The sequence below is a fragment of the Cyanistes caeruleus genome, chromosome 22, assembly GCF_971803275.1.
Source record: "Cyanistes caeruleus chromosome 22, bCyaCae1.hap1.1, whole genome shotgun sequence".
In the NCBI taxonomy this organism is placed as follows: domain Eukaryota; kingdom Metazoa; phylum Chordata; class Aves; order Passeriformes; family Paridae; genus Cyanistes; species Cyanistes caeruleus.
Window position 1 is genome coordinate 2754605 of NC_141722.1, and position 23862 is coordinate 2778466.

At 47.6% G+C, this 23862-nt stretch overlaps 2 protein-coding genes across 15 annotated transcripts in view; one reads left to right on the plus strand and one right to left on the minus strand.

Annotated features, from left to right (window-relative positions):
* The window catches only part of VPS13D (vacuolar protein sorting 13 homolog D), a 95730-nt gene extending 87674 nt beyond the window's left edge, over window positions 1-8056 (plus strand). For all 4 annotated transcript variants that reach the window (XM_086860304.1, XM_086860306.1, XM_086860305.1 and 1 more), the window contains 3 exons: window positions 2907-3038; window positions 6588-6828; window positions 7487-8056. In XM_086860304.1, the coding sequence (XP_086716430.1) occupies window positions 2907-3038; window positions 6588-6828; window positions 7487-7618 (505 nt within the window). In that variant the 3' untranslated portion in view covers window positions 7619-8056. The remainder of the gene's footprint in view (window positions 1-2906; window positions 3039-6587; window positions 6829-7486) is intronic.
* On the minus strand, window positions 1558-18831 carry LOC147649526 (uncharacterized). 11 transcript variants are annotated; one of them, XR_015278679.1, is made up of 4 exons: window positions 13769-14443; window positions 12937-12993; window positions 11764-11874; window positions 1558-6890 (listed from the first exon to the last, which is right to left on the minus strand). XR_015278679.1 is itself a non-coding variant. In XM_086860329.1 (4 exons), exons 1-4 carry the CDS (start codon window positions 14035-14037, stop codon window positions 7591-7593), a joined length of 498 nt encoding a protein of 165 aa, XP_086716455.1. In that variant the 5' UTR covers window positions 14038-17790; the 3' UTR covers window positions 4433-7590. The 11 variants fall into 11 exon arrangements, 3 of the variants coding, with proteins under 3 accessions (XP_086716455.1, XP_086716456.1, XP_086716454.1); XR_015278678.1 differs by having other exon boundaries at window positions 1558-7680; window positions 13769-14353; XR_015278682.1 differs by lacking the exon at window positions 13769-14443 and adding an exon at window positions 18743-18831 and having other exon boundaries at window positions 4433-7680.
* Between the last annotated feature and the right edge of the window lie 5031 nt (window positions 18832-23862).

A 23862-nucleotide genomic window follows, 5' to 3' on the forward strand; every position in this document is an offset into this window, starting at 1 on the left:
AAAACCACTGTGTATTTATGCACCTCTGCAGGAATCACATCTACAGACCTGATGGTGGGGTGGGTACCTGACAGGGGCAAACACAGAGTGAAGGAACAAGGACAGGTGATTCTGGAACACATGTGGTGTCTCTTGGAGAGTTTTCTCAACTTAAGTTGGTCAATAATTATCCCCACTAATACCTGACCACTTCCTCCATCAGGTTGGTGATGTGCTTGAGTAGAAAACTTCTGAATAAAACTGATGAGCTGAATCCTAAGGATTCTGTGAACTGCTTGGCAAATGCCAACCAGTTAATGCCATGCACTGGTTCCAGTGTGCAGAGTCAGCTGGAGTGAGAGCACCAGTGCTCAGCTGGGAGCAGAGCAGGGCTGCCATGTTCCTCTCAACCTCCCAACACTCTCTCCCAGCCCTTTGTGGCTCCATCCAGCAGCACCATTCCCTTCCCAGCCCTTTGTGGCTCCATCCAGCAGCACCATTCCCTTCCCAGCCCTTTGTGGCTCCATCCAGCAGCACCATTCCCTTCCCAGCCCTTTGTGGCTCCATCCAGCAGCACCATTCCCTTCCCAGCCCTTTGTGGCTCCATCCAGCAGCACCATTCCCTGCTGTGCTGGGCAGACGTGAGGGCATTCCTGCCTCGTATTGCTTTTGTGTGCTTATTAAAAAGGAATCAGCAGATCTGCTGAGTGCCTGGGTAATGGAACCCAGATGTGGGCACTGCTGCCCGCTCTGCTTGACAAATCTGCAGCTTTTGGGATTTCACCAGGGTTGCTTATTATTTACAGAACGTAACTTGAGACAGTAGAACAAATTTTTAGATTAAAAAAATCAAGTGGTGTGGAATGTTTTTAGCTGTGCAGACCAAACAGAGAGGTTTGCCAAGGGGGTGATGGACTAACTCTGTGCAGTTAGGCCAGCACCAGTGGCACGGGGTTGGAGAACTGCTGGCCTTGTCACCAGGGAGAGAATGATCTGTTATCACCAGGATCAGTGTCTGAGCATGGAGGGCACAGTGAACACTCAACTTGTACTCTAGGGTGCTTCTTCCATTTAAAAACAAAACCAAAACATAGACCTTTGGCTCAGAAATTGCCAAACCCTCAGAAATCCATTGTGGATTTGCCTTTGTAGCACTGGTACTTAGTCTCTGACCTGCTTTGAGCCAAACATTGGAAACCAGGGTTGCCCTGAGTTCCAGTGTCTAATGGTTCTATGCCACCACCATTAGGAAATGCAGTGCTTCAGATGCCTCTGCTGAAGGAGCTACAGAGTATTAGAGGGGCTGGCACAGGGCAGTGCTTGTCTGAAGGATGGTTCATGTCAAATCCACTGCACGGTGCAGCTGCTCTGTCCTGAGTGTGAGATGGAAAGTGTCTCAGCAAAACATCACTCATTGGCCACTGTTAATTACAACCCACCTAAGGCTGCAGACATTCACTCTGAACTTGTCAGTAGGTGCCACAGAGAGGTTTAAGAGCCACCAGGGGCTTCTTTGATTAGTGATTTTTGCCATTTTCCTGCTTTTGGAAGTTAATAGGTAGGACAAGCAGCAAGATGTGAATGATACTGGTTGGAATTCTTTAATTTTTTGGAACTTTTGTCTCAATATTTTGCATTCATGGAGGCAAACACTTTTGTTTACTGCTTTGTAAGACTCTAATAGGTAAAAACAGGCATGTCTTGTTCACCTGTTGTGTAGGTTTTGAAAGACAAGAATGCTGTAAGTGGTGTAGGTGAATCCTGCTTATATCAAAGGAATTTAAGGGGCAGGATAGGTGACTTGCTCCAGAAACACAATACTTTAACAGCACAGCTCTAACCACTGCATTAAGGGTTGTCAAAAACTTAAAACAAATTCTAAAAGGGTGCCCAGGCTTCAGGTGTGGGACAGGACTCTGCTGAGGGGGACAGGTGACAAGGAAATGAGGCTCCAGAGAAAACATCTGCAGGTCATGGAGCCCAGAAGGTGAGTGCTCTCTCCTGGTGGTGGGCAGCTTCAAAAGCAAAGGTCCTTTCCCTGGATCAGAAAGGCTGAAGTTCCTTGTGCAGGGTTTTACAGAGAGTTGGGATGGGAAGGGAGAGCACTGATCCAAAATGGTGCATTTGGCTGGGAAATTCGTAACAGCAGTAGCCTGGAAGAGCTGTGAAATACCATGGAGCAGCCCCAGAGTGATGCTGCTGGGAAGGGACAGGGAATGAAGCAGGGCTCAGCAGCCTGTAACACAATTCTTCAGGGGCAGGGCGTTCCAGGAGCTTGAAGGAATTCGAAGTATTATTTTTTAACAAAATTCTGCTAAGGGAGGAACCGAGCCTGCAGTTCTGCAGTGCTGTGGCCAGTATCAACCTCTGATGGCTGTCAGCCCACAAACGTGTGTCCTTCTTATTGTCATTTTTTATAGACACACAGAAGGGTAAAGTATGTTAAACCTTCCTATGGGGACCCTAATTAATGAGGATTTTTCTTCTGTCTTAATTTAACTGCATGTTCCTTTTTCCATAACCTTGGAGTTTGCAGTCTCCTGGCACTGTCCATCAGTGAGAATTCTCTGTTTTTTTGCACTCTTATTTTCTTTAGAGCAGTGAGAAGAAACAGTCAAATCAGTAAAACTGCTGACAAATACATCCCCAAATCTACAGAGTATATGCTGCTTAGGTCACTTATTCCTACTAATTTAGCTACTTGCCCCTTCATTGTAGACAAAATTATTCTATTTTTATTATTGTATGGTTCTGTATCTCATAGAAATGTGTGAGTAGACACCACATCTTCCAGATCCAGGTCTTCCAGGATCTACACACCAGATTTGCAAAGACCTGGGATTTTTGAAGGCTTTGTATTTGAAAATGACCAGAGCCCTGTGTGCAGACAGGTGTCAGTGGTGATCCCTGTGTGTCTCCTGCTGCAGGACCCAGGCGGAGCGAGTGCGGAAGCCCCGGTGCTGCAGGGGCCCCCAGGGACTCCTGCCCCGCTACCTGGAGAGCCAAGCAGAGGGACAGGAGCAGCTCTTCAAACTGACAGACAACATCCAGGATGAGTTGTGAGTACACAGCCACTTACACAGCTACTCTGAGTGCTTCTGTTCTGTTTGCTGCCATCACATCTTCATATCTAAAACTGCTTCACACACAGACACGTGTTCAGTTCTGGCCCTCACCACTGCAAGGACATTGAGGGGCTGGAGTGTGTCCCAGGAAGGAAACTGGGGACTGGGGACAGGTCTGGAGCACCAGGAGTGTCTGGGGGAGCTGAGGGAGCTCAGCCTGGAGAAGACAAGGCTCATGGGGACCTTCTGGCTCTGCACAGCTCTCTTGATGGAAGGGTGCAGCCAGTCAGGCTCTGCTCCCAAAAACAGGGAACAGGAACAAGGGGCAGGATTAGAGGAAATAGCCTGAAATTGCACCAGGGGAGGTACAGGTTGGATATTGGGGTAAATTTATTCATGGAAAGTCATAAAGCCCTGGCTTGGCTTCCCAGGACAGTGGTGCAGTTGCTGTCCCTGGAGGGATTTAAAAGCCATGTGGATGTGGCACTTGGGAACATGGGTTAGTTGGCCTGGGCAGTGCTGGGGAAGCAGTTGGATTTGATGGTCTCAGAGGGCTTTTCCAACCCCAATTATTCTGTGATTCTACAGGAGGAATATTAATTTGCTGGATTGGGGTCTAAAGGCAGAATTCATCACTTGCCCAATTCCCACCATAGTTCCTGATCAGCTGTGTCAGGAGAGGGTGTCAGATGTTGTCTCTGTCACCCATCAGAGCATCTGCCAAGGCAGAGGGTCAGAATTGCTGATGGTGCAGCTGGCAGAGGGAGGTTCAGGTTCAGCAGGGTCACTTGGTGTCACCAGTGTCACTGGGCAGGTTCCATGTGCCACTCCAGGTTCTGCCTGAGGAGGAGATTGCAATCTGCCACTTGTGGCCCTGTGAGTTCACATTTGGGGTATCCTGTTTCCATCTCCTTTCAGGATCTTTGTGCCTATTCAGGATGGCTTTTAGGCAGGGAGACTGGAAAGAGCAATTTGTGACCAAAAAAAATCACCAGTGTAGCCCAGAGCAGAGCAGTGGCCTTTGTCATCAAGTGACACTGTTCATTCACTGTGACTCTCTCCATTAGGGACATCATTCAGCAGGAACACAGTGTTTCTTGTCATGGAAAATAAGTACAAAATTATGCCTCTGACTTTTATCCTAGTATCATAATCAGAAACACATTTGAAGACCTGATTATTTGCATATTTTCCTTCAGAGTTAAATCCATAAAAGGGGGTTTAATACCTTGCTCTACTGTTCTAACTAAATGTTTCCACATTTTTTTCCAGTTAGGCTCGCTGTTTCACTTCTGGAAAATATTGTGTAATTACTTCCTGATGTTGTTAAAAAACCCCACAAATTCTCCAGAGATCTGGTTGCTTCTACTTTGTTCTACTGGATCATGTTTCATTTAATTTTTCATTTTATTAATTTGACTATTTTGAATAGTGTAGATGTATGGGTTTAAAAGAAAGTATCTTGCAGTAGTATCTGAAAAGGTTAAAAATACCCCTTTTAAGAAGTAGATACTGAGAAAAAAAGTAACAGTTGGCAAGAACAAAGGTAATGATGCATGACTCAAACTTAGAACAAAATGTAGAGCCTGAACTACAAATTAGCTAATGTTTCTGGGCTTCTCCATTAACTCTCTGACCTCTTTTTCAATTCCTCAGAATATATACATGCCACCAGTAAAAGTCTTGTAAGGAGAAGTACATGCATCATGAGTTGTTCTTAGAGGGCAAATGCAGGCTGTGGTCAGTGCTTCCCCTGCACTTGAGAGCAGCTCAAGTGCCCAGCTCTTCCCATGGATGTCCTGGTGTCCCTGGTGGCATCTTGGTGTCCCTGGTGGCATCCTGGTGTCCCTGGTGGCATCCTGGCCCAGCTGCATCTGGGGCCTCCCTCAAACCCTCGTGTCTGATGTGCCTGTCCAGGGCACCAGGCTGCTCTGCTGCAGCTGTACTGCTGCTCTGGGTTTAAATTAAGTTTTCTGCGACACTTCATAAAAAATGTCACTCTCCATCCTATTTAACTAATTTCAAAGGCAGAACCTTACCCTGAAGTGTTTGAACTCAGATGGAAAACTGCAGGGCAGCTGCTGATTGCCGGAACTCTGTCAAGGTTGTCTTTCACCTGGGCTCCTCTAAGCTGAAATCCACTTTTCTTCCAGTTTGTTTTCCTTAAAGGAACACAGTTTTTTTATCCTCTCCTGGAACTTCATGCAAGGTTAGAGCTGGACAAAGCATGTTACAGGCCCTTTTTAATGAGGCTGTGCCCTTCCCAGCACTGACACCAGTGTGTGCACCTTTCCCAAAGGCAAGTTCAGTGCAGAGCAGTGTCTTTGGGAGGACTGGGAATACAGAATGACTGGAGTCATCCTTTTATACCACAAAAAGAAACCATGGCCTGACCTCTTGCCATGTTTTTGGCTATTAACATACTTTTTATAGCTCTGGGTTTATTTGGCTACAGATCACAGTAGCTTGTGCACAGTGATATTTAACTGGCAGAGCCAAGGGTGCATTTGGAGATGGGAAACTTTTCTGTTTACCAGAAACACGGAGTTTGTGACTAAGGTCACTGATTTCTGAGCCAGTGGAGGATTCTGCAGGATGTGAGGACAGCAGGCAGGTTTCTATGAGCAGTGGCTCAGAGGGCAGCAATTGGCCTGACAGCAGCAGAATCCTCCTTTACAGATGCATGTCAACCCTGGGGGCTGTTGGCAGAGCTTTTTTACTCTATTTAGCACTACTCTATTACTCTACTCAGCTGTGATTCCACATTCAAGTTGCTGAATTTTCCAGCATTTAAAAAGCCCCACTAATGAGGTTCATCTCAGTAGCAAATCAGAAGTGGGGGAGAAGCATTTGTGTGTTCAACTTCCATTTCACTTTTGTACCTTACAATTATTCTTTTACACACCAGCTTTTTCAGCCATTGTAACTCTCAATATTCCAAACTAACTCTTCTTTCCCTCTTCCTATTCATCACTCAGCCTAATCTCCCTGGGGAAACCTGCTTGCTGCTTAACCTCTCACCCCTTGTTAAACAGCTAATTTCTCTTTTCTGCTACTGATCCTGGCAGCAGGTTCAACTTGGTTTTGGTTTTGAAGGCAGGGAGGTGTGGGGAGCAGGGAAGCACAGGAGGGTTACAGGATAGCTCTGGTCATAAATGTCTGCAAACCTTTCAGATACCAGCACTGGAACTGAAGTTAGCTGCAGTTCAGCTTCAGCATTAGGACTTGCTGTGCTCCAGAGCAGTGAAATTACTGTTCCTAAGTCCTTGTCAAAGGACATTTTTATGTGTCCCTGTAATGCCCAAAGCTGGTGGCCAGGCAGGCAGCACTAATACTTGATTTACAGCATGATCTTTTTATAACTAGGCGAGAGTGTCCTTCACCAGCTCCATTTCTAAACAGTTTAAATTAAATACAGATGAACTGTACATGTTGCTCTGCTACATTTTCTGATGGACCTCTGAAGGTCACAGAACAGGTGAAGACACTGGTTAATTTGCTACTTTTAGCTTTAAGCTAATAATGTTTTCTCCTTTGCTGCAGTTTCATCGCCGTGGAGAACATCGACAGCTACTGCGTGCTCATCTCCTCCAAGGCCGTGTATTTCCTGAAGAGCAGCGACTACGTGGACAGGGATTCCATATTCCTGGAGGTCAGGTATGATGACCTGTACCACTGCCTGGTGTCCAAGGACCACGGGAATGTCTACATCCAGCTCACCAAGAAGGCTGTGAACACCAGCAGCGGCGTGGCCATGCCAGGCCCCTCCCAGCAGCGGCCCATGGTGAGGAGCTGGCAGCCCTTTCCCCTTGTGCTCCCCTCGTGACCAAAGGCACAGGCTTTGTTCTGAAAACAGAAAACAGCACTGAAATCAGCTGCTGCCCAGGTTTCAGTGACTGTGGAAGTGGCTCCCTAAACTCCTGAGAAAGCTGAAGAAAGGAAAACCCTAAAATATTCCTGCAGGCAGAAAAGTAACAGGAAGAAACATGTGAAAGGCTCTTAACTTTACCACATAAATGGAACTTGGGTACTTTGCTGCCTGTTCAGTCTTCTCCTACACAGTATATTTACTGTGAGGTCTCTAATGCTGGAACCAGTGTTTATATTTTGTGCCATTTCAGTAGTTGCTCAGAGCTGTTCTGCAGGCCCAGTTACAAACTCACCCTGACCCGAGTCAGTTCACATTCCAAACAGACCAGCCTGATAAAAGGTGGGAGGGGAGGCAAAGGAAATAACCTCAGCTATGGCACAGTGTTCCTGCTCTCACCCTTGAGTATCTGTGTGTGTACCTGGTGCTCCCTCACGCTTCTTCCTTGCTCCAGCCTCGCTGTTGAGAAGGAAACTCCACTGAAACCTTTCTGTCCCTTACTTCAAATCTGAAATCTATTCTGTTTTAGCTGACAGCAGGAGCACATTAAGAAAAATTCCCTTTCTTTCTGCAGGTGAAAGTGAAATCAGAAGCTCTGGCAGTAAAGCTGTCCCAAGAAATCAACTATGCAAAGAGCCTTTATTATGAGCAGCAGCTGATGCTGAGACTTAGTGAAAATCAAGAGCAACTCGAGCTGGACTCTTGAAAATCCACTTCTTCACTGCCAGAAAGAGCTGCAAGTACCAGGCTGGAGCCAGAATTGTGTGACTAGAGAAGGAAAAAAATATAATTTTAGTATTTAGAGAAAACAAAAGAGGTGGCTTTTCTTTTTTAAGCACTAGTTGTATAACAGAGGTGTAGCTGATGCAGCTTTGGGTCTGGGAGAAGCCCTGTATTTTGCTAACATGTATATATGTACAAGTGTCCATGTAAATACGAAGGGCAGCGGGTGTTGGTATAAATATGAGTCTGTTTACTGTGTAAAGAAATTAAAGGAGCTCTACTGAGTCACACTGCACTACCTGACACAAGCCCTTCTCTCTCTGTCTTATTTTTTTGTCCTTGGGAAAACTGATTTTCACAGTGCAGGAATGTAGATAAACCTTTAAAAAATAAAATTAAGAATTAATTTCAGCTGTTGGAACACAGGTGTGCTGTGGTTTGGAGCTTTAACACCATGAATAGGGTGCATTAATATTGGGGCTTTACATGGATTGTTTGGTGGGCTTTTTGTTGTTTTTTCTCTTAAATCACTAATACAGGTACATATAGGAGGCCTGGTCTTGCACTGAAATGTCAGCCTCTTTTTTAACAAAAAAAATTGCATTTTGCTAAATAATGCAGGGAAGATTCAGTTTTACATTCACAGTCTGCATCTCAAGGCCCCTTTTCTGACTTGTTTTTGAAGAAGTGAGCAGCCTTGGAGATTGAACCTTTGACTACAGATTTTTCCTTCCCTCAGGTGGAGGAAGGGTGGGGGAAAGGAGATCACCAGCTTGTTGGACTTCACAATATCCTGAAAGTAAACTTCTAAATACTAAAAACAGCAAGTTTTGTTTTTTCTGATGTTGTACACCACATCAATATTTGTCTCATTAACTGTAACCACATTGAAGAGGGAGGAGTGAGTGCTCTTAAACACCTTAACCCACAGGAACTGGAACTCTCAGTGCCACGTTTACTCCCTGAAGGTGCCAGCTTTGGATATGAAGACACAAATCTCCTGTAACTGCTGAGTAACTTGCATTTTAAAGGGTGACTTGATAAACCTTTTGATTCAGTGTAAGTAGAGCTTTAAAAGGTAAAGTAATTTGAATTTCATGAAGACACGAGGGAATATTTTGGTACTGAAGGTTAGAATGAGACCAGTTCTGAGTTCTTGTAAAATACTGGGTTGCTAAAGGTGGGGAGGGAAAACAAGGGAGGAGTTCACTGCTGTGCAGAGCATCTCCAGGGGATGGATGGAGCACTTGGGGTCTGTAACCATCCCTGAGGAGATGATGTGCAAACACCAGAGCAGTCACTGAACAGTGGCACCCTTGGAATGTCCATTTGTGTGAAAAAAACTGTCCAGCTTCAAGGTGTGATAAAAAGCAGATGAAATAACACCTCAGCAGGGGCAGGAAGGGAGAAGAACTGTCTCTAACTGGTAAAGAGACCCCACACAGCATGGAAATGACACATGGAAATGACACCTTTCCATCTCTTCCTTCTCTCCTCTGCTCTCCTTTCCTTGCCTGTTTTCCCAGTCCTCTCATCCCCCTTCCCCACCTGTCACATCTTTTCCTGTCCCCCCTTTTCCTTCCTTTTCCCATCCTTTCCACCTTTTCTCCCCTTCACTGCCCTGCCTTCCCCTTTATTCCCCTTTTCTCCCCTTTACTGTCCTGCACTCTCCTCCTGTCCTCTCCTATCTTGTTCTTTTCCCTGGCCCAAAGTTTCACTCCAGTTCTCCTGCAAAGCTGAACAAATCCAGGGGCTGTGTTCAGACTGTCCCTGCTGGAAACATCCCCACCCCACCGACTGCCCCTGCCTCCCAACACTTGTCTGCCCACTCCTGACACTGGGAATGTCCTCACTTTCTCAGGGCATGAAAGTAACTGGAAAAAAGAAACTTTTAGACTCCAAAAGCAAGGGTGAAGTTCTATGTGTCCTGCATCTGTGGCATGTTCACAGTGAAAACCCCTTTTCCTTGGCATCACTGCTGGATCAGGAATGATTCCCAACAGCTGGAGGGGTTCCTGCAGCGATGGGAACAATTCCCTCCCCTCTGCTCCTGACAGAGCCCCAGGAGCTCAGTGGGATGATCCCTCTGAGCAGCCCCAGTCCCAAAGGCTGCTCTCCAAAGCCAAGCAGTGTTTACATTTTTGTGGGGAGAAGCTAAGTGGCTAAATGGGCCCATCTCAAACCAGAGCAATAATCAGACAGTTCCCAGTGACAGGGACCTTTTCATCTCTTCACTATCTCATTTCCTAGACTGCATGATGCTTTCCAACATTTGTCTATTTTCTCTTCACTAAAATACTTAGTAACATCTTAGCCCAACTCTATATATATATATATTTTAAACTTCTTTTTCTCTCTGAAGCACAGTTTAGTAGGAACCTGCTTCCTCCAGTGCACAACCCACTGGGATGATAAATCCTCTCAGCCCTTGCTCTCTTTTTCTTCTCAGAGGAATCCACCTTGATTTGCTGCTCACACTGAGCTCACCTCTGGTACCTCATGCTGAAAAAGCAGGTTTCAGTAAATACATTCTCTTTAGATTACAAGTTGCTGCAAAGGTATTAAAAAAATAATAAAAGCAAAATCAAAGCACATTTTATTAAGCCAAGAGCTGCTCAAAATCCACTTACACAAGTTTTCTTCTGACAATAACACTGTGCATGTGCTTCTGTGCTACTTTTTTAATATATATATAACCACCCCCGAATGTACATCTACTTCAGAATTCTCTTGAAAAGCAAAGGCTGTGTTCCAAACTCCTCTATTCCACCCTCCTAAAGGCAGGGTTGTTGCACAGAGAGAAGAACTTTATTTTTCTGAGAATAAATACAATCAAGTAAAAATATAAAATAAAACAATAATACAAAAATAAAATAATAAAATATGCCCAGAGCTTCAGACTCCAGTCTGGATTGCTGCAGCATTCCAGCTCGACAGCACACTCTTAACTCCACATTATGGTGCTTAATTTTATCAAATGCAGGACTGGGACAAAGCACTTCCAACTCCCCTTGTCTTACAGGTTTGACTTTCTTGCAACCCATTTTTTACAGCTGCTGGTGGCCTCCCAGATGGTCTGACAGCTTTGTCAGAGGGCTCAGGGCAGCACAAACCCCTCTGCCTTCCCCTGCCAGAACCATCCCTGGCTGAGAAAAGGTTTTGTTACCAGGACTGGGAGCAGTTTGACCAAACCATGGAGTTTTCACAGTTTCTCCAGCAGCAGATTTTCTGCAGTGGGAGAATGTGAGGCAAATTCAGCCCAGCTGGGTCTGTGAGCAGCCCTGCTCCTGCCTCGGGTGCAGGAGAGGGCAGAATCTGACAAGGATTCCTGCCAGAAAGAAAAGGTTACTCATTAACCACTGACAAACACTGGGGAAAAAACAGTCACATTGTTTTGCTCAGTAGAACCACAGCACATTTTTGGCCAGAAATACAAATGCTGTGGGTGCAAGCTGCACTTCCCTTAGAGGGGTCAGCTCTGCTCAGGGCCTGGGGACACTCATGATGAACAGAGCATCAGAATCCCACATTGTTTTGGGTGGGAAGAGACCTTAAAGCTCATTCATTCCCTCCCCTTGCCATGGGCAGGGACATCTTCCACTGTCCCAGGCTGCCCCAAGCCCCATCCAGCCTGGCCTTGGGCACTGCCAGGGATCCAGGGGCAGCCACAGCTTCTCTGGGCACCTGTGCCAGGGCCTCTCACCTGTGCCAGTAAAACATAATTTATACTTATTGTCACACTTGGCTGGTGTATGTTGGGGTTTTTGGGGTTTCCTCCCTGTAGCTGACACTCCACTGCCCAACCCTGTGCCCAGCACAAAGCACAAAGAGCAACCTCAGGCCTGCTCTGGGCAGACTCAAAAGCACTGAAAGGCCATGGGCCAAGTAAACAGCTTCCATGTGCATTTCCATTCTGGATAAATGGCTGGGTCACCCAGAGGACAAGGGCTGTGGATGGGAGCTGCAGAACAATGGGTTCTGAAAATGCCAGCAAAAAAAAGTCCCCTGCATGCTGCAGCTGTAGAGGAATTCTAATAAATAAAGGAGAAATCCATCATACCAGCTATCCCTCAGCCCTCCAGACACCGCAAAAGCAAACATTTGCTCTGCCCCAGGAGGGTGACTCACCATTCCTAAGGACTGTTGCTCCAAGGCCTTTGGCAAATGACCGACATCCAGCCGCACAAACCACCGGGTATCAAAATAATGATGTAGCAAAAAACCTGTGCCTGCATGCAGCTTTAATGGGAAGGAAAAAATAAAATCATTTTTACAAGTAGCCCACCTTTTGCATGGCCAGACCCCTCCCCAGCCTTCTTCTGGCCCCTCCAGCAGCTCCAGCAGCAGGAGCATCACCACTGATGTCTCCCCTCTGCCAGTGGGCAATTCTAGATCCTTCCATTCATCCTCTTTGAAGATTTCTTTGAATCTCAATGTATGGAGGAAACAGCATTTGAGGTAAATATCCCAGAAATGTGAGGATTCTATTCAGCACCACATTCTATGCCAGAACACATCTTTATTTGTGGTATAATAGCACTTGCTCGATCCTGCAAAGGATTATCCAGAGACAGCATCCTTATGCCCCCAGTTCAGACAGGCAAATGTTTTAGAATTTTGTGTATAAATGGGTACAAATCATTATTTCTGACCTGGCTCAGTGCAAACCTGACTCCAATCATGCTATTTATAGTCATAAATAATTGTTTGTCGTATGTATATGTCATATATGTTGTTATCATATAATCATATGACATATGACAATTGCCACACACATATATATATATGAATAAAAAGTTGTATATATATATAATTGTGTGTATATAGTTGTATATATTGGAGCATCTCTGTGGCCTCCTCTGGATCTGCTCTGTGTCTTTCCTGTGCAGAGGGCTCCAGACCTGGACACATTTCCTTCCTCCCTGAACAGGGTGCCTCTAATCTGTACCAGCCTCAGCAGACAATAAGATGTTCCTTTCTCAAGGCACCTCCTTGTTTTGTGGCAGTTGTCATTCTTTGATGTCACTACTCATATATTTTTTCATCACTAATCCCAACTGCTGATCCTGTCCATAAAAAAAAAAAAAATAAATATTTTAAACCAGACCAGTATCTACCTGGAGAAATTCTGTGCAGCTGATGAAACCTTGCGAGCAAAAATAAACATCTGCCAAGGTCATAATCACAGTGAGATCACACCAGAGCTGACATTTATAAGCAGGTTTAAGAGCCAACTCCTCCATTTTCAGCTTCCTGACTTCAAACTGTAAAAATCCACATGACACCAACAACTTCACTCACCTTTTCTCCACAGACACCTTTCCTTCTCCTTTGAGCACACACCAGAGGGAGATCAACCTGCAGGAGGACATGTACTTTATACATCACCCAGAACACATACAGCCCATAAGGGCATGTACCTTATACATCACCCATACTTTATGGGTATATGATGGTACTTTATACCATCATATACATCACCCAGAACACATCCAGGGCTCCCCACAGCCGTACTGGGAGCTCTCCCAGTCTCCAAGAGCAGCACCCGCTCTCAGAGCAGAGCTCAGGGATCTGAGCACCAGCATCAGGGACAGCTCAGCACGGCCTGTGTGCCTCAGCCTTCTGTCTGTATTCTCTCCAAGATTATCCAGTGTCGATTTGCTGTGGGTTCCAGGGAAATAAAGCCCCTCAGAGATTCCAGAGCCACACCTCAGGCTAGCCCAGGGAGCATTGCTGCGGCCCAGAACAGCTTCCACCGCACGTTTCACACCCAGATGCTGAACTGGGCACCACTTCTGGCAGAAAACTCATCACAGCCACAAGCCCAGGGCCTGTGCCTGCACCTGAGCCACATCTACACTTTCCCCTCTCTGCCACAACCTCAGGGCCTGTGCCTGCACCCGAGCCACATCCACACCTTCCCCTCACAGCCCCAGTCCCAGGGCCTGTGCCCGAACCCGAGCCACATCCACACCTTCCCCTCACAGCCCCAGCCCCAGGGCCTGTGCCTGAACCCGAGCCACATCCACACCTTCCCCTCACAGCCCCAGCCCCAGGGCCTGTGCCACATCCACACCTTCCCCTCACAGCCCCAGCCCCAGGGCCTGTGCCCGAACCCGAGCCACATCCACACCTTCCCGTGAGGGCCCTCGCCGTGCTCACGTGGGGACAGGTGCCCACCACAGGAGGAGCCTCGGAACTCGGAGACGAGCAGGGAGCGTTTCTGGAGGCCTGGCTCCTGTTCAGAACAGAAATGTTTCCCTTGGCTCGCGCGAGTTGCCGGGCCCGAGCGCGGTGCGAGGCCGGAGGAGCCGGTTTTCCATTCCCCCTTCCATTACTCTTTTTGATTGGCACTTTAATGAGGGCGCCGGGGGTCGACCCCCTGCCAGGGGGCCGGTTCATGCCCCGTTTATCTCACAGTCCATGTAAGACTAAAATAACACGCCGGGCTGAGTTTCACTGGCTCGCGATCCCGCGGCCCACCGTGATGGATTGAGTGACTGCAGCAAGTTGGCAGCTGAAGTGTGTTGTAACCGTATCTTTCTGTCAGCGCAACACAATGGATTTGCTGATTCCCGGCCTTTTCCCAGTGTTCCCCTCACCATCGGCCCACGAGCTTCCAAAGTTCATTTTGCAGGGGGCTGCAAAGTGATAATAAATAACACGGCAAAGGTTACGCCGAGCTTTTCTTCCCCTCAGCTGCCCCAGGAGGGGCTGCAGTGCCAGGCGTGCGGAACTGCCGTAAATCCGCTCCTGAGGGGAGGAAAGGTCTCTGCTGCTCCTCTCTGGGAGCTCACTCTGCTCAGCCAGCTCTTCCCCAAAAGGGAACAGGGTACAGGGGTTCTCTCTCCAGAAGAAAACTCCCCTGGGGCTGAACTTCGCAGGCTGCAGAATCAGGACCAACAAGCCACAGGCCTTGTTTGCACCAATATAACCCATGAATTCACTAGAATATCCAGGAATCCTGTGTGATTTCATGATAGATATCTTCCTTTAATATTCTAAACATCTTCAAAAAGTATCTTCATATCCCCTCTACAGGAAAACCTCAAAGGTTTTTTTTTTTTCCTTTAAAAAACTGGAGTCTAGGAAATGAACTGAGTATTTTTAGCCATCCAAAGAGGTCCTCTACTAACTGAGACCTTGTCTCTGTGTTCTGTTCTACAATATCCCTTCATTCTCCCTGTCACTGTCTGCAAAGTAAAGCACATCACTCAAATACTGGGGAGAAAACTCTAAATTTTGGGTTCCTGCCATCCCAGCCCCTCCCAGAAAGACTAAACATATGAGGGGCTCTTTACTTCCCATGTAAGAATTTTTGACAGCACCAATTTCAAATTAATGACTCTCCCACCCCTCAAAAACCAACAGTCAGAGCAAAAAACCACCCCTGGTGCTAATAAGTACAATGGGTGAAGCTGTTTCCCTTGCTTAGGACAGCTCTGTAGATCTGTACATCCACAGTTTCTTTAAGGCCTTGCACAGGACAATAACACAGCCAAAAATAGCTCCAAAATCAACTTTAGAGGTTCAGCTGCCATAATATCAGTGCATCCTTAAATATTCCACTGTGGGTACCATGAACCCTTTTCTATCACTGGGCTCTGGATCCACCTCACACCAGACAAAAACAAGTGTGCTCCTGCCCACAGAAGGAACCACCAGAGACACTGAGCAAAGAAGGTAAGAAAGTGAGGATACAGATGTTGAAGGGACTCAAAGTTCAAGGAAAAATGCACCAGGATCCAAGAAGAGAACATGATGAGGAAAAGGGGCCAGGCTAAGGAGCTGCTTGAAAAACCCACTGCTCTCGATGGCAGCTGTTTGTATGGACCACACAAATAATGCAGATTTCAACTCACAGTGCCGCAGAAATGAGCTTCATGAGGAGAGAAACTTTGAGAGAGAGAAGAGACAACCCCAGCCCAAACAGGAGCAGCAGTGGCAGCACTGGAGGCTGCTCCTGGGGAGCCTTGGCAGAGTGTGGAGCTGCTCCAGAGATCCCAGCTGGGTCCTGTGACCCCAAACCTGCAGATCCAGCGCTCAGCCAGCTTTGAGCTGGCCACCCCAGAGGCTGCCAGCACAGCACAGGGATCAGGGATGTGCCACAAACGCCGTGTGAAGCTCCCCTGGAGCTGCCAGTGGCTCCTCTACCTCCCATTCCTCTCCAGCTCGGATCTGCTCATTCAAGCTGCTGCAGCCAAGCCCTGAATGCTCCTCTGGGGAGAGCCAGACACTTACACCTTAACACAGAAGAGGGCATACTGAGCCTACAGCCAGAAAGCCTGGGAAATATTAGGAAAAACGAGTGGGTGGGGGAGCTCAAGGGACCAGTGGGAGGATGCGGGAAATCAGTAACACTGATCTGAATAACTGGTAACAATTATTAGATCTTTTTTTGGTATGAATCATCTCAGAGGCTCATCATTTAAATGATGTCACTCAAGGGGCAGTAAAAAATACAGCAGAAGCCACCAGCCTGCTATGACAGGGGTTTGGAGCCACAGAGTGATTGGCCAGACAGGTCTGGGAAACTTCAGCAAAGCACTGAAAAGGGATCAAGTTTTGTGGAGAATTTACACTCTGACAGATCTGACAGGAAAATTTGCCTTTGGCAAGATTATGAGGCTGCTTAGGGCTCTGATGAATCTGCCTGAACTGCTGGAGAAGGAGTAGCTTCACTTATCTGATGACCACTGACCTTGTCCTTGCCCTGTCCCCTCCCCAAGGGTGGAATCTGTATTTGAAGATACAGGTTGTAAAATCAGCCAGCCAGAACCGTCCTGAGGGAACAAAACCAAACCAGAACAACACAAGAGCCCAAACCAGGCAAACAACAGCATGAGTTTGAACAGAATCTGCTCTCTGGGTTCACCAAACCCACCCAAGAGCTCCCATCCTTGCAGGGGAAGGAGCAGCAGAGGTGGCACTGCCTTGTGCACGTCCCAACTCCTTTTATCTTCTTAAACAACTTCTTCAACAACTGCAGGAGAAGAAAAACTCTTTGATCAACAACCAGTAGCATCAGCAGGCTCAGGAACTCAACAGTAACCACATCACAGTCCTTATCCCTTTCTCCACACCTTCCACATAACACACTCCCTTTTCCCAAACTGCAGAACCATGGCCATTTTCTGCCAACATAAAACACTTTCCTCACCCAATCCATGTTTGCTTCCCACCTGTGGGCACAGCACAGGATGCTGCCAGTGCTCCTTTGCAGCCAGTCACCTAAACCTGGCAGTGGCTGAGGAGCTGAGTGTGAACAGATGTTTATAGGTAGCTCCAAGAACTTCCCAGATCCAAAATGAGGGTGGAAACCACCCCTGTGTGTGCAGCAGAGCAGGAGGCAAAGCTGAAATTATTCACTGCTCCAGAAAGGCTCTTAGCTTCCTGAAGTCAGGGATTATCTCCAGGTTGCTCTTCTCTTTTCAGACACACAGCTCCCAGGATCTACCACCCAGAAGTGCACTGCAACTAGGAGTTTCTTAAGAGGGTTCTACAACAAATTCTTTTTTTTTTTTTTTACCTTTTGGACTTTTATGTAATTTAGACATACACAGAGAAAAATATAGGATTTGGCTCCTGGAAATACTGGGCATTAGAGAGCTGCTATTGGTCTCAGACCTCCCTCACCTACGATGAGAGAAAAGGGAAAAGGAAGATCAGAGAACTCTAGAGTTGCAATTTCAACACAGTGGTTTTCAGGCCAAGATTGAAGCAATACAAGGTATTGCTCTCCAACAGACCTGCCACACCACAAACCACAGATACGGTCTGAGAAAGAAGATCAAGAACTTCAGGCCTCACCACTATGCACTGATTGTGATGGAGCAACTACTTAAAACCCAGGAACTTTAATTTGTTTGGAGCTTTCTGGGGAGTGGAGACCGTGGGGATTTAGGGAAGGGTCAAGAGAAGAAGTCCAGCACTTGGTTCCACACATGCATCTGGAGCACAGCCCATTTCAACAAGGTAATGTGAGTTTGAGCCAAGTACACCATGTTGACTTATCAGTATCTATTATTAACCTAAAAAAATTAACCTTAATGGTTAGCATAATGCTGTGTTTTTACAACATCTGTCAGCAATTATTTGTATTTACTTGCTCTGCAAATGCAGAAGAAAAGTCAGAGAAATAAACACCAGAATTCCCACCACTCTTGTGTTTTCCCACAAAGAATCTCCAATCATTGCTGTTTAGACACTCACATTTACTCCTTGCCCTCTCCAGCATGGAATTTCTTCCTAATCCTCTGTGACCAGTAATTATCAGTCCTCATTCACCCTGCAGCAAACACGGACTAACCCCTGTGCAATCAGAGCTGTTGTACCAGAAATCAGAGCTGTGATATTCCTTGGACTCAAAACAATTCCTGCTCTCCCCTTGGCCATGCCTTACCCCAGCAGAAGGGAGCAGGGAGAGCAAGGGCTGCGCTCCAGTCGCACTCCACCTGTGCAAGGCAGGGTGAGGAACAGGTTAGCTGGGTGAAAAGTTCACTGCAAGCTGAGCTGTCTGTTTCTCTTGCTTAATTTATCCGATATTTGGCTAACCTTGCTCTGAACCCAGCCCCCAAGACCCCCTTCCTCTCATCCCTCCCCAGCGGGCTGGTGTCAGCCAAAGACACCGCCTCCAATTCCCTTCTCCTGACCCTGCCGAGGGGAGCGGGGGCTGGGACACGGGGCCGAGCACACAGCAGAGCCCGAGCACCGCACACATAATCCTTATTTATGCTCCAAACCTCCACAAGAGCAAACACAAAAGCCCCACAGTCAGCAACATCGCCTGACACGGTGTCGCAGCTTATCAGCCTTCCCAAGGCTGGATGGCACCCCCTGCACCTCCTCTGCAGCCTCTCCAGAGGATGCAGCGCTTCCTAAAGTGGCTTTTGATGGATCCCCGATCCCCCTTGCCAGGGGACCGGCACACAGCTCCCACCTCCACAGCCTGGAGATCACAGCTAACCCAGGGTGCCCATCACCTCCGTTCTGCAGCTCCAGAGCCTCTCAAGGAACCTGACAGACGAATTTACATTCTGCAAAGCAGAGAGCAGTAGCTGCAGTGACACAGAACACAAGCAGGGAGAGCCTGAAGGGCTTTTCTCACCTCAAACCCCACAAAGTCAGTGGAGAAAAGGCTGGAGGATATCAAAATGTGCTACTGCTGCTCTCTGGAGAACCCTGGAGAATCTCTGGATCCACAGACCACCCATAAGCTACTCCCCCTGCAGAATACAGCCAAGGTTTGCTCAGAAACTGCTGAGCAGCCTCCCTTTCCCTGGTACTCTACAGCTGCCCACCCACTCTGCCCAAAAAGTGGGTGAAAGAGCCCCTGCCATGCCCTGCAGGGCCCTCCACACGTCAGAGCTCAGCCTGGTGATGCAAACTGCTGGAAAAACTGCCCGGAACACGCGCTCCTGGCAGCTCTCCTTGTTTTCCTGCTGTGCTCAGGACTGTTCCCAACACTCTTCAGGGCAACACAACGTGTATTTGATGGGCTTCTCAATGAACTGGGCACAGCTTCAGAGCAGGGCACAAAGCAAAGCTGCCAAGCTGTCCCTGCTGCTCCCTTTGGTGTTTAACCTGGGGCTCCCCAGAGCCCACACTTGATTCCTGCTGGCACCCAGCTCCCACAGCCTCCCCGAGAGGGTGACTCAGGATGTGCCTCAGATTCTGTGAATGGAGCACAGCAAATGTTTCCTGTAAACCTGAACTTAATCATTTTTGACCTGACAAAGAACCTCACAGCTTTCATACACCAGAGCTGCCTCAGGCCCAGGAGAGAATCTCACAGACAATTTATTATTTTTACAATCTGTATCATCAGAGTGCCCAAAACTCCACTGCAGTGTGTCTGCATGCACCAAGTTCCTGTCCCACTGACAGGGAGGGCAGAAACAATCTGACAGCTTTACAATAAGTGGAAATTCCTTGTGGTCTAAGAACAATATTAAACTTGTTTCTCAGGGTCAGCAGATGACCTCGCTGACACATGGTTTCTCTGGAAGCAGCACAGACTGGCCTAGTTCTGATGTGGTCACTAATTTAGTGACACCATCCATTCCAAACTTCACCACTCCCACACCAAAGTAGTAAAATAACAGTTTACAAAGAGTGCTTTGAAATAAAAACCCCACGCCCTTACCAAAGCACACGATCCAGCACCACCCTCCCCACCTAATGCTCCAAGTTCCCAAGGCATGAAAGTTGCTGAGAAGAGGCAAGAAAGGTTGTCAGGAAGACATGAAACTTCTACAGAAGGAAACTGAGGATGCACAAAACCCCCTCAGCCCACATGGCACCTGCATTCCTCAACAACAGGGCCACCACTCACCATTAATTATAATTAATCTATAAAATAACTAACAACATATAATTTCCATACAAGGAATTCTTTGTGCAAGCTCTGTTATGGATTTTAACGCCTCTTCAAAACCTGGGTGGGTATAAAGGAGTAGGATTGTTACAACAGGTGAGAGAGAATCAATCACGGAGCTCAGTGCTACAGATCCTCGTTTGCTCCTTCCAGCCACCAGCTTTTCTGTGGAAAAGCAAAAATACTTCAAAAGATGCCATACCTGCATAATTAAAGGCAAGCTGAATGCAATGAAGCTCAAATTGTTTACAGGTGCAGCTTAAGAATCACCTAATTTTAAAAAAAGACTGCACATAGTTGATGCAGCCATTTTAATAATTCAGCCCAAAACCCCAGAGTTTGTTTATAAGAGAAAAGAGCTTGTGAAAACCTTGAGAGAGACAACTTTCACTTTAAAAATACAGGAGGGCAATTAACAGGTCAGGCTTCAAAGGAAATCTGTGTCCTCTTCTCCATGTGTCCAACTTAGAGTCTTCTGTTTCTGGGGAAAAAACCCAAACAAAAACAAGGAAAAAAACACAACAGACATGGAAACCCCAACACCTCCATCCCCTGCTCCCCCAAAACCATCCCACATCACAAAAATGGAAGAGGGCAGCAATTGGAAATTCACATTTCAGCCTCTCAGGCAGATTCTTCAGCTCTTGCTGGCTCCAGAGGAGGATTTTTTCCCCCCAGACCCTCACAGACACAACGCTCCCCTCCAGGCACTCGGGACACAATTCCAGGGGCTGCTCCTGTTGGAACAGGCTCAGCTCAGACACAGCTCCCACACTCCAGGGTCAGAATCAACAGCGAGAGATCCAGGAATGATGCTTGAAACAAAGGAATTGAGGGAGGTCAGCCCAGTTGGTTGGAGCTTGGTGCTGATAAATTGTGGCTTCAACCCCTGTTCAGGCCATTCAAGAGCTGGGTTTGATGGAGGATCCCCTTGGGGGCCCCATCCAATCCAGAACAGTCTGTGATTCCAAATTAGAGCCAAGGACAGGGAAACCGTGACCTTGACAGCCTTTGATGAGCTCAGAAGGAGCACTTGGGGTTCTGGGAGCCCAGAGGGCTCCATGGTCCTGTTCTACAGCTCAGAAAGGTTCAGAAAGGTTCCACTCGAGCCCCACCCACCCCTGGGATGCAGAACACCGGGAGATAAATGTGTTTGTGATAGGATATGTGTGTGTGGGGTGTGAAACACTGAGAGCAGGGGGGCTCTGGAGCCAGCCAAGGCTGTTGGTGAGAGCAGGCAGGGATTGCTGTTGTTGGTCACCAACAAGGATTGCTGTTGGTCACAAACAGGGATTGCTGTTGGTCACAAACAGGGATTGCTGTTGTTGGTCACAAACAGGGATTGCTGTTGGTCACAAACAGGGATTGCTGTTGGTTACAAACAGGGATTGCTGTTGGTCACAAGCAGGGATTGCTGTTGTTGGTCACAAACAGGGATTGCTGTTGTTGGTCACAAACAGGGATTGCTGTTGGTCACAAGCAGGGATTGCTGTTGTTGGTCACAAACAGGGATTGCTGTTGGTTACAAACAGGGATTGCTGTTGGTCACAAACAGGGATTGCTGTTGGTTACAAACAGGGATTGCTGTTGTTGGTCACAAACAGGGATTGCTGTTGGTCACAAACAGGGATTGCTGTTGTTGGTCACAAACAGGGATTGCTGTTGGTCAGAAACAGGGATTGCTGTTGGTTACAAACAGGGATTGCTGTTGTTGGTCACAAACAGGGATTGCTGTTGTTGGTCACAAACAGGGATTGCTGTTGTTGGTCACAAACAGGGATTGCTGTTGTTGGTCACAAACAGGGATTGCTGTTGGTCAGAAACAGGGATTGCTGTTGGTTACAAACAGGGATTGCTGTTGGTCACAAACAGGGATTGCTGTTGGTCAGAAACAGGGATTGCTGTTGGTTACAAACAGGGATTGCTGTTGGTCACAAACAGGGATTGCTGTTGGTTACAAACAGGGATTGCTGTTGTTGGTCACAAACAGGGATTGCTGTTGGTCACAAACAGGGATTGCTGTTGTTGGTCACAAACAGGGATTGCTGTTGTTGGTCACAAACAGGGATTGCTGTTGTTGGTCACAAACAGGGATTGCTGTTGGTCACAAACAGGGATTGCTGTTGTTGGTCACAAACAGGGATTGCTGTTGGTCACAATCAGGGATTGCTGTTGTTGATCACAAACAGGGATTGCTGTTGTTGGTCACAGACAGGGATTGCTGTTGTTGGTCACACACCGTGAGGAAGAACAAGCTGTGCATTGGTGGAGAGGGGTCCATGTGGAGGTAGGGCAGCACCTTCCTGGGACAAACATCTTGTTCATGCTCCTGGAGATAAGCCCAGCACAAGATGAGTCTGGGAAATGGGCAGGGACTATGATGGGGATCAAGATCAACTGAGACCCACTAAGCCTCTGATCTATTTCCAGAAAGGTCTGAAAGAACATCCATGACACCTGATTGACACAGAAACTGAGAAAGCAATCCCAACAGTGGGAAACCCTGTCCATAAAAAGGCATCCCCCCAATTCTGGGTGGTGTCCCCAGGCTCCTGGACATCCCATCAGCTGCACTGATCCATGCTGAAACCAAGAATGACATCCCAGTAGCTGGATCAATGCTGGATCCAGGACTGGTGGTTTTTTTCTTTTTCCTTTCCTTTCCTTTCCTTTCCTTTCCTTTCCTTTCCTTTCCTTTCCTTTCCTTTCCTTTCCTTTCCTTTCCTTTCCTTTCCTTTCCTTTCCTTTCCTTTCCTTTCCTTTCCTTTCCTTTCCTTTCCTTTCCTTTCCTTTCCTTTCCTTTCCTTTCCTTTCCTTCCCTTCCCTTCCCTTCCCTTCCCTTCCCTTCCCTTCCCTTCCCTTCCCTTCCCTTCCCTTCCCTTCCCTTCCCTTCCCTTCCCTTCCCTTCCCTTCCCTTCCCTTCCCTTCCCTTCCCTTCCCTTCCCTTCCCTTCCCTTCCCTTCCCTTCCCTTCCCTTCCCTTCCCTTCCCTTCCCTTCCCTTCCCTTCCCTTCCCTTCCCTTCCCTTCCCTTCCCTTCCCTTCCCTTCCCTTCCCTTCCCTTCCCTTCCCTTCCCTTCCCTTCCCTTCCCTTCCCTTCCCTTCCCTTCCCTTCCCTTCCCTTCCCTTCCCTTCCCTTCCCTTCCCTCCCCTCCCCTCCCCTCCCCTCCCCTCCCCTTCCCCTTCCCCTTCCCCTTCCCCTTCCCCTTCCCCTTCCCCTTCCCCTTCCCCTTCCCCTTCCCCTTCCCCTTCCCCTTCCCCTTCCCCTTCCCCTTCCCCTTCCCCTTCCCCTTCCCCTTCCCCTTCCCCTTCCCCTTCCCCTTCCCCTTCCCCTTCCCCCCCTCTTTCTTTCTTCTCTTTCTTTCTTTCTTGTCCTTTTTGTCCTTCTTTTCTGTCTTTTTTCTTTCTTGTCTATCTTGTCTGTCTGTCTGTCTTTGTTTCCCAGTCAAGCCCGGGTGGTTTCGGTGCTCTGGGGGTTCCTGTGGCTGGACAGTGACCTCAGCACCGGCGGGGGGACAGCACCGAGCGGCTCCGAGGCCCAGAGCCAACACCAACCATCCCCAGGCACGGGGTGCAGCACCTACAGAGCAACCAAAATATGAAAGATCGCTCACATGTGGGATCTATTAGGGCGTTTCGAAGGAATTCACGTTCATTGTTTCCCTTGAAATATAAAGGTTATAAAACTTAATGGCCACATGACAAGGAAACTATATGAAACACTCAGAGATTTACAGAGTGACTGCTCAGCTCTCAGGGCATGTGGCTGGAAATTGCTGGGCAAAAGCCAATGAGCCCCATGGTCTGAGCTTTTGGGCAGTTTTCTTATTTCTTCCTTTCTTTTTTTGACCTT

Bases quoted from the DNA above. Each gene is read 5' to 3' on its own strand.
- LOC147649526 (XM_086860328.1), bottom strand. From the start codon at position 14,037: ATGAACCGGCCCCCTGGCAGGGGGTCGACCCCCGGCGCCCTCATTAAA. The intron at 12,994-13,797 runs GTGAGCACGGCG...GTCCTCCTGCAG, and splicing joins TGGTGGGCACCTGTCCCCAC to GTTGATCTCCCTCTGGTGTG. The intron at 11,875-12,936 runs GTGAGTGAAGTT...TTCCCATTAAAG, and splicing joins AAGGTGTCTGTGGAGAAAAG to CTGCATGCAGGCACAGGTTT.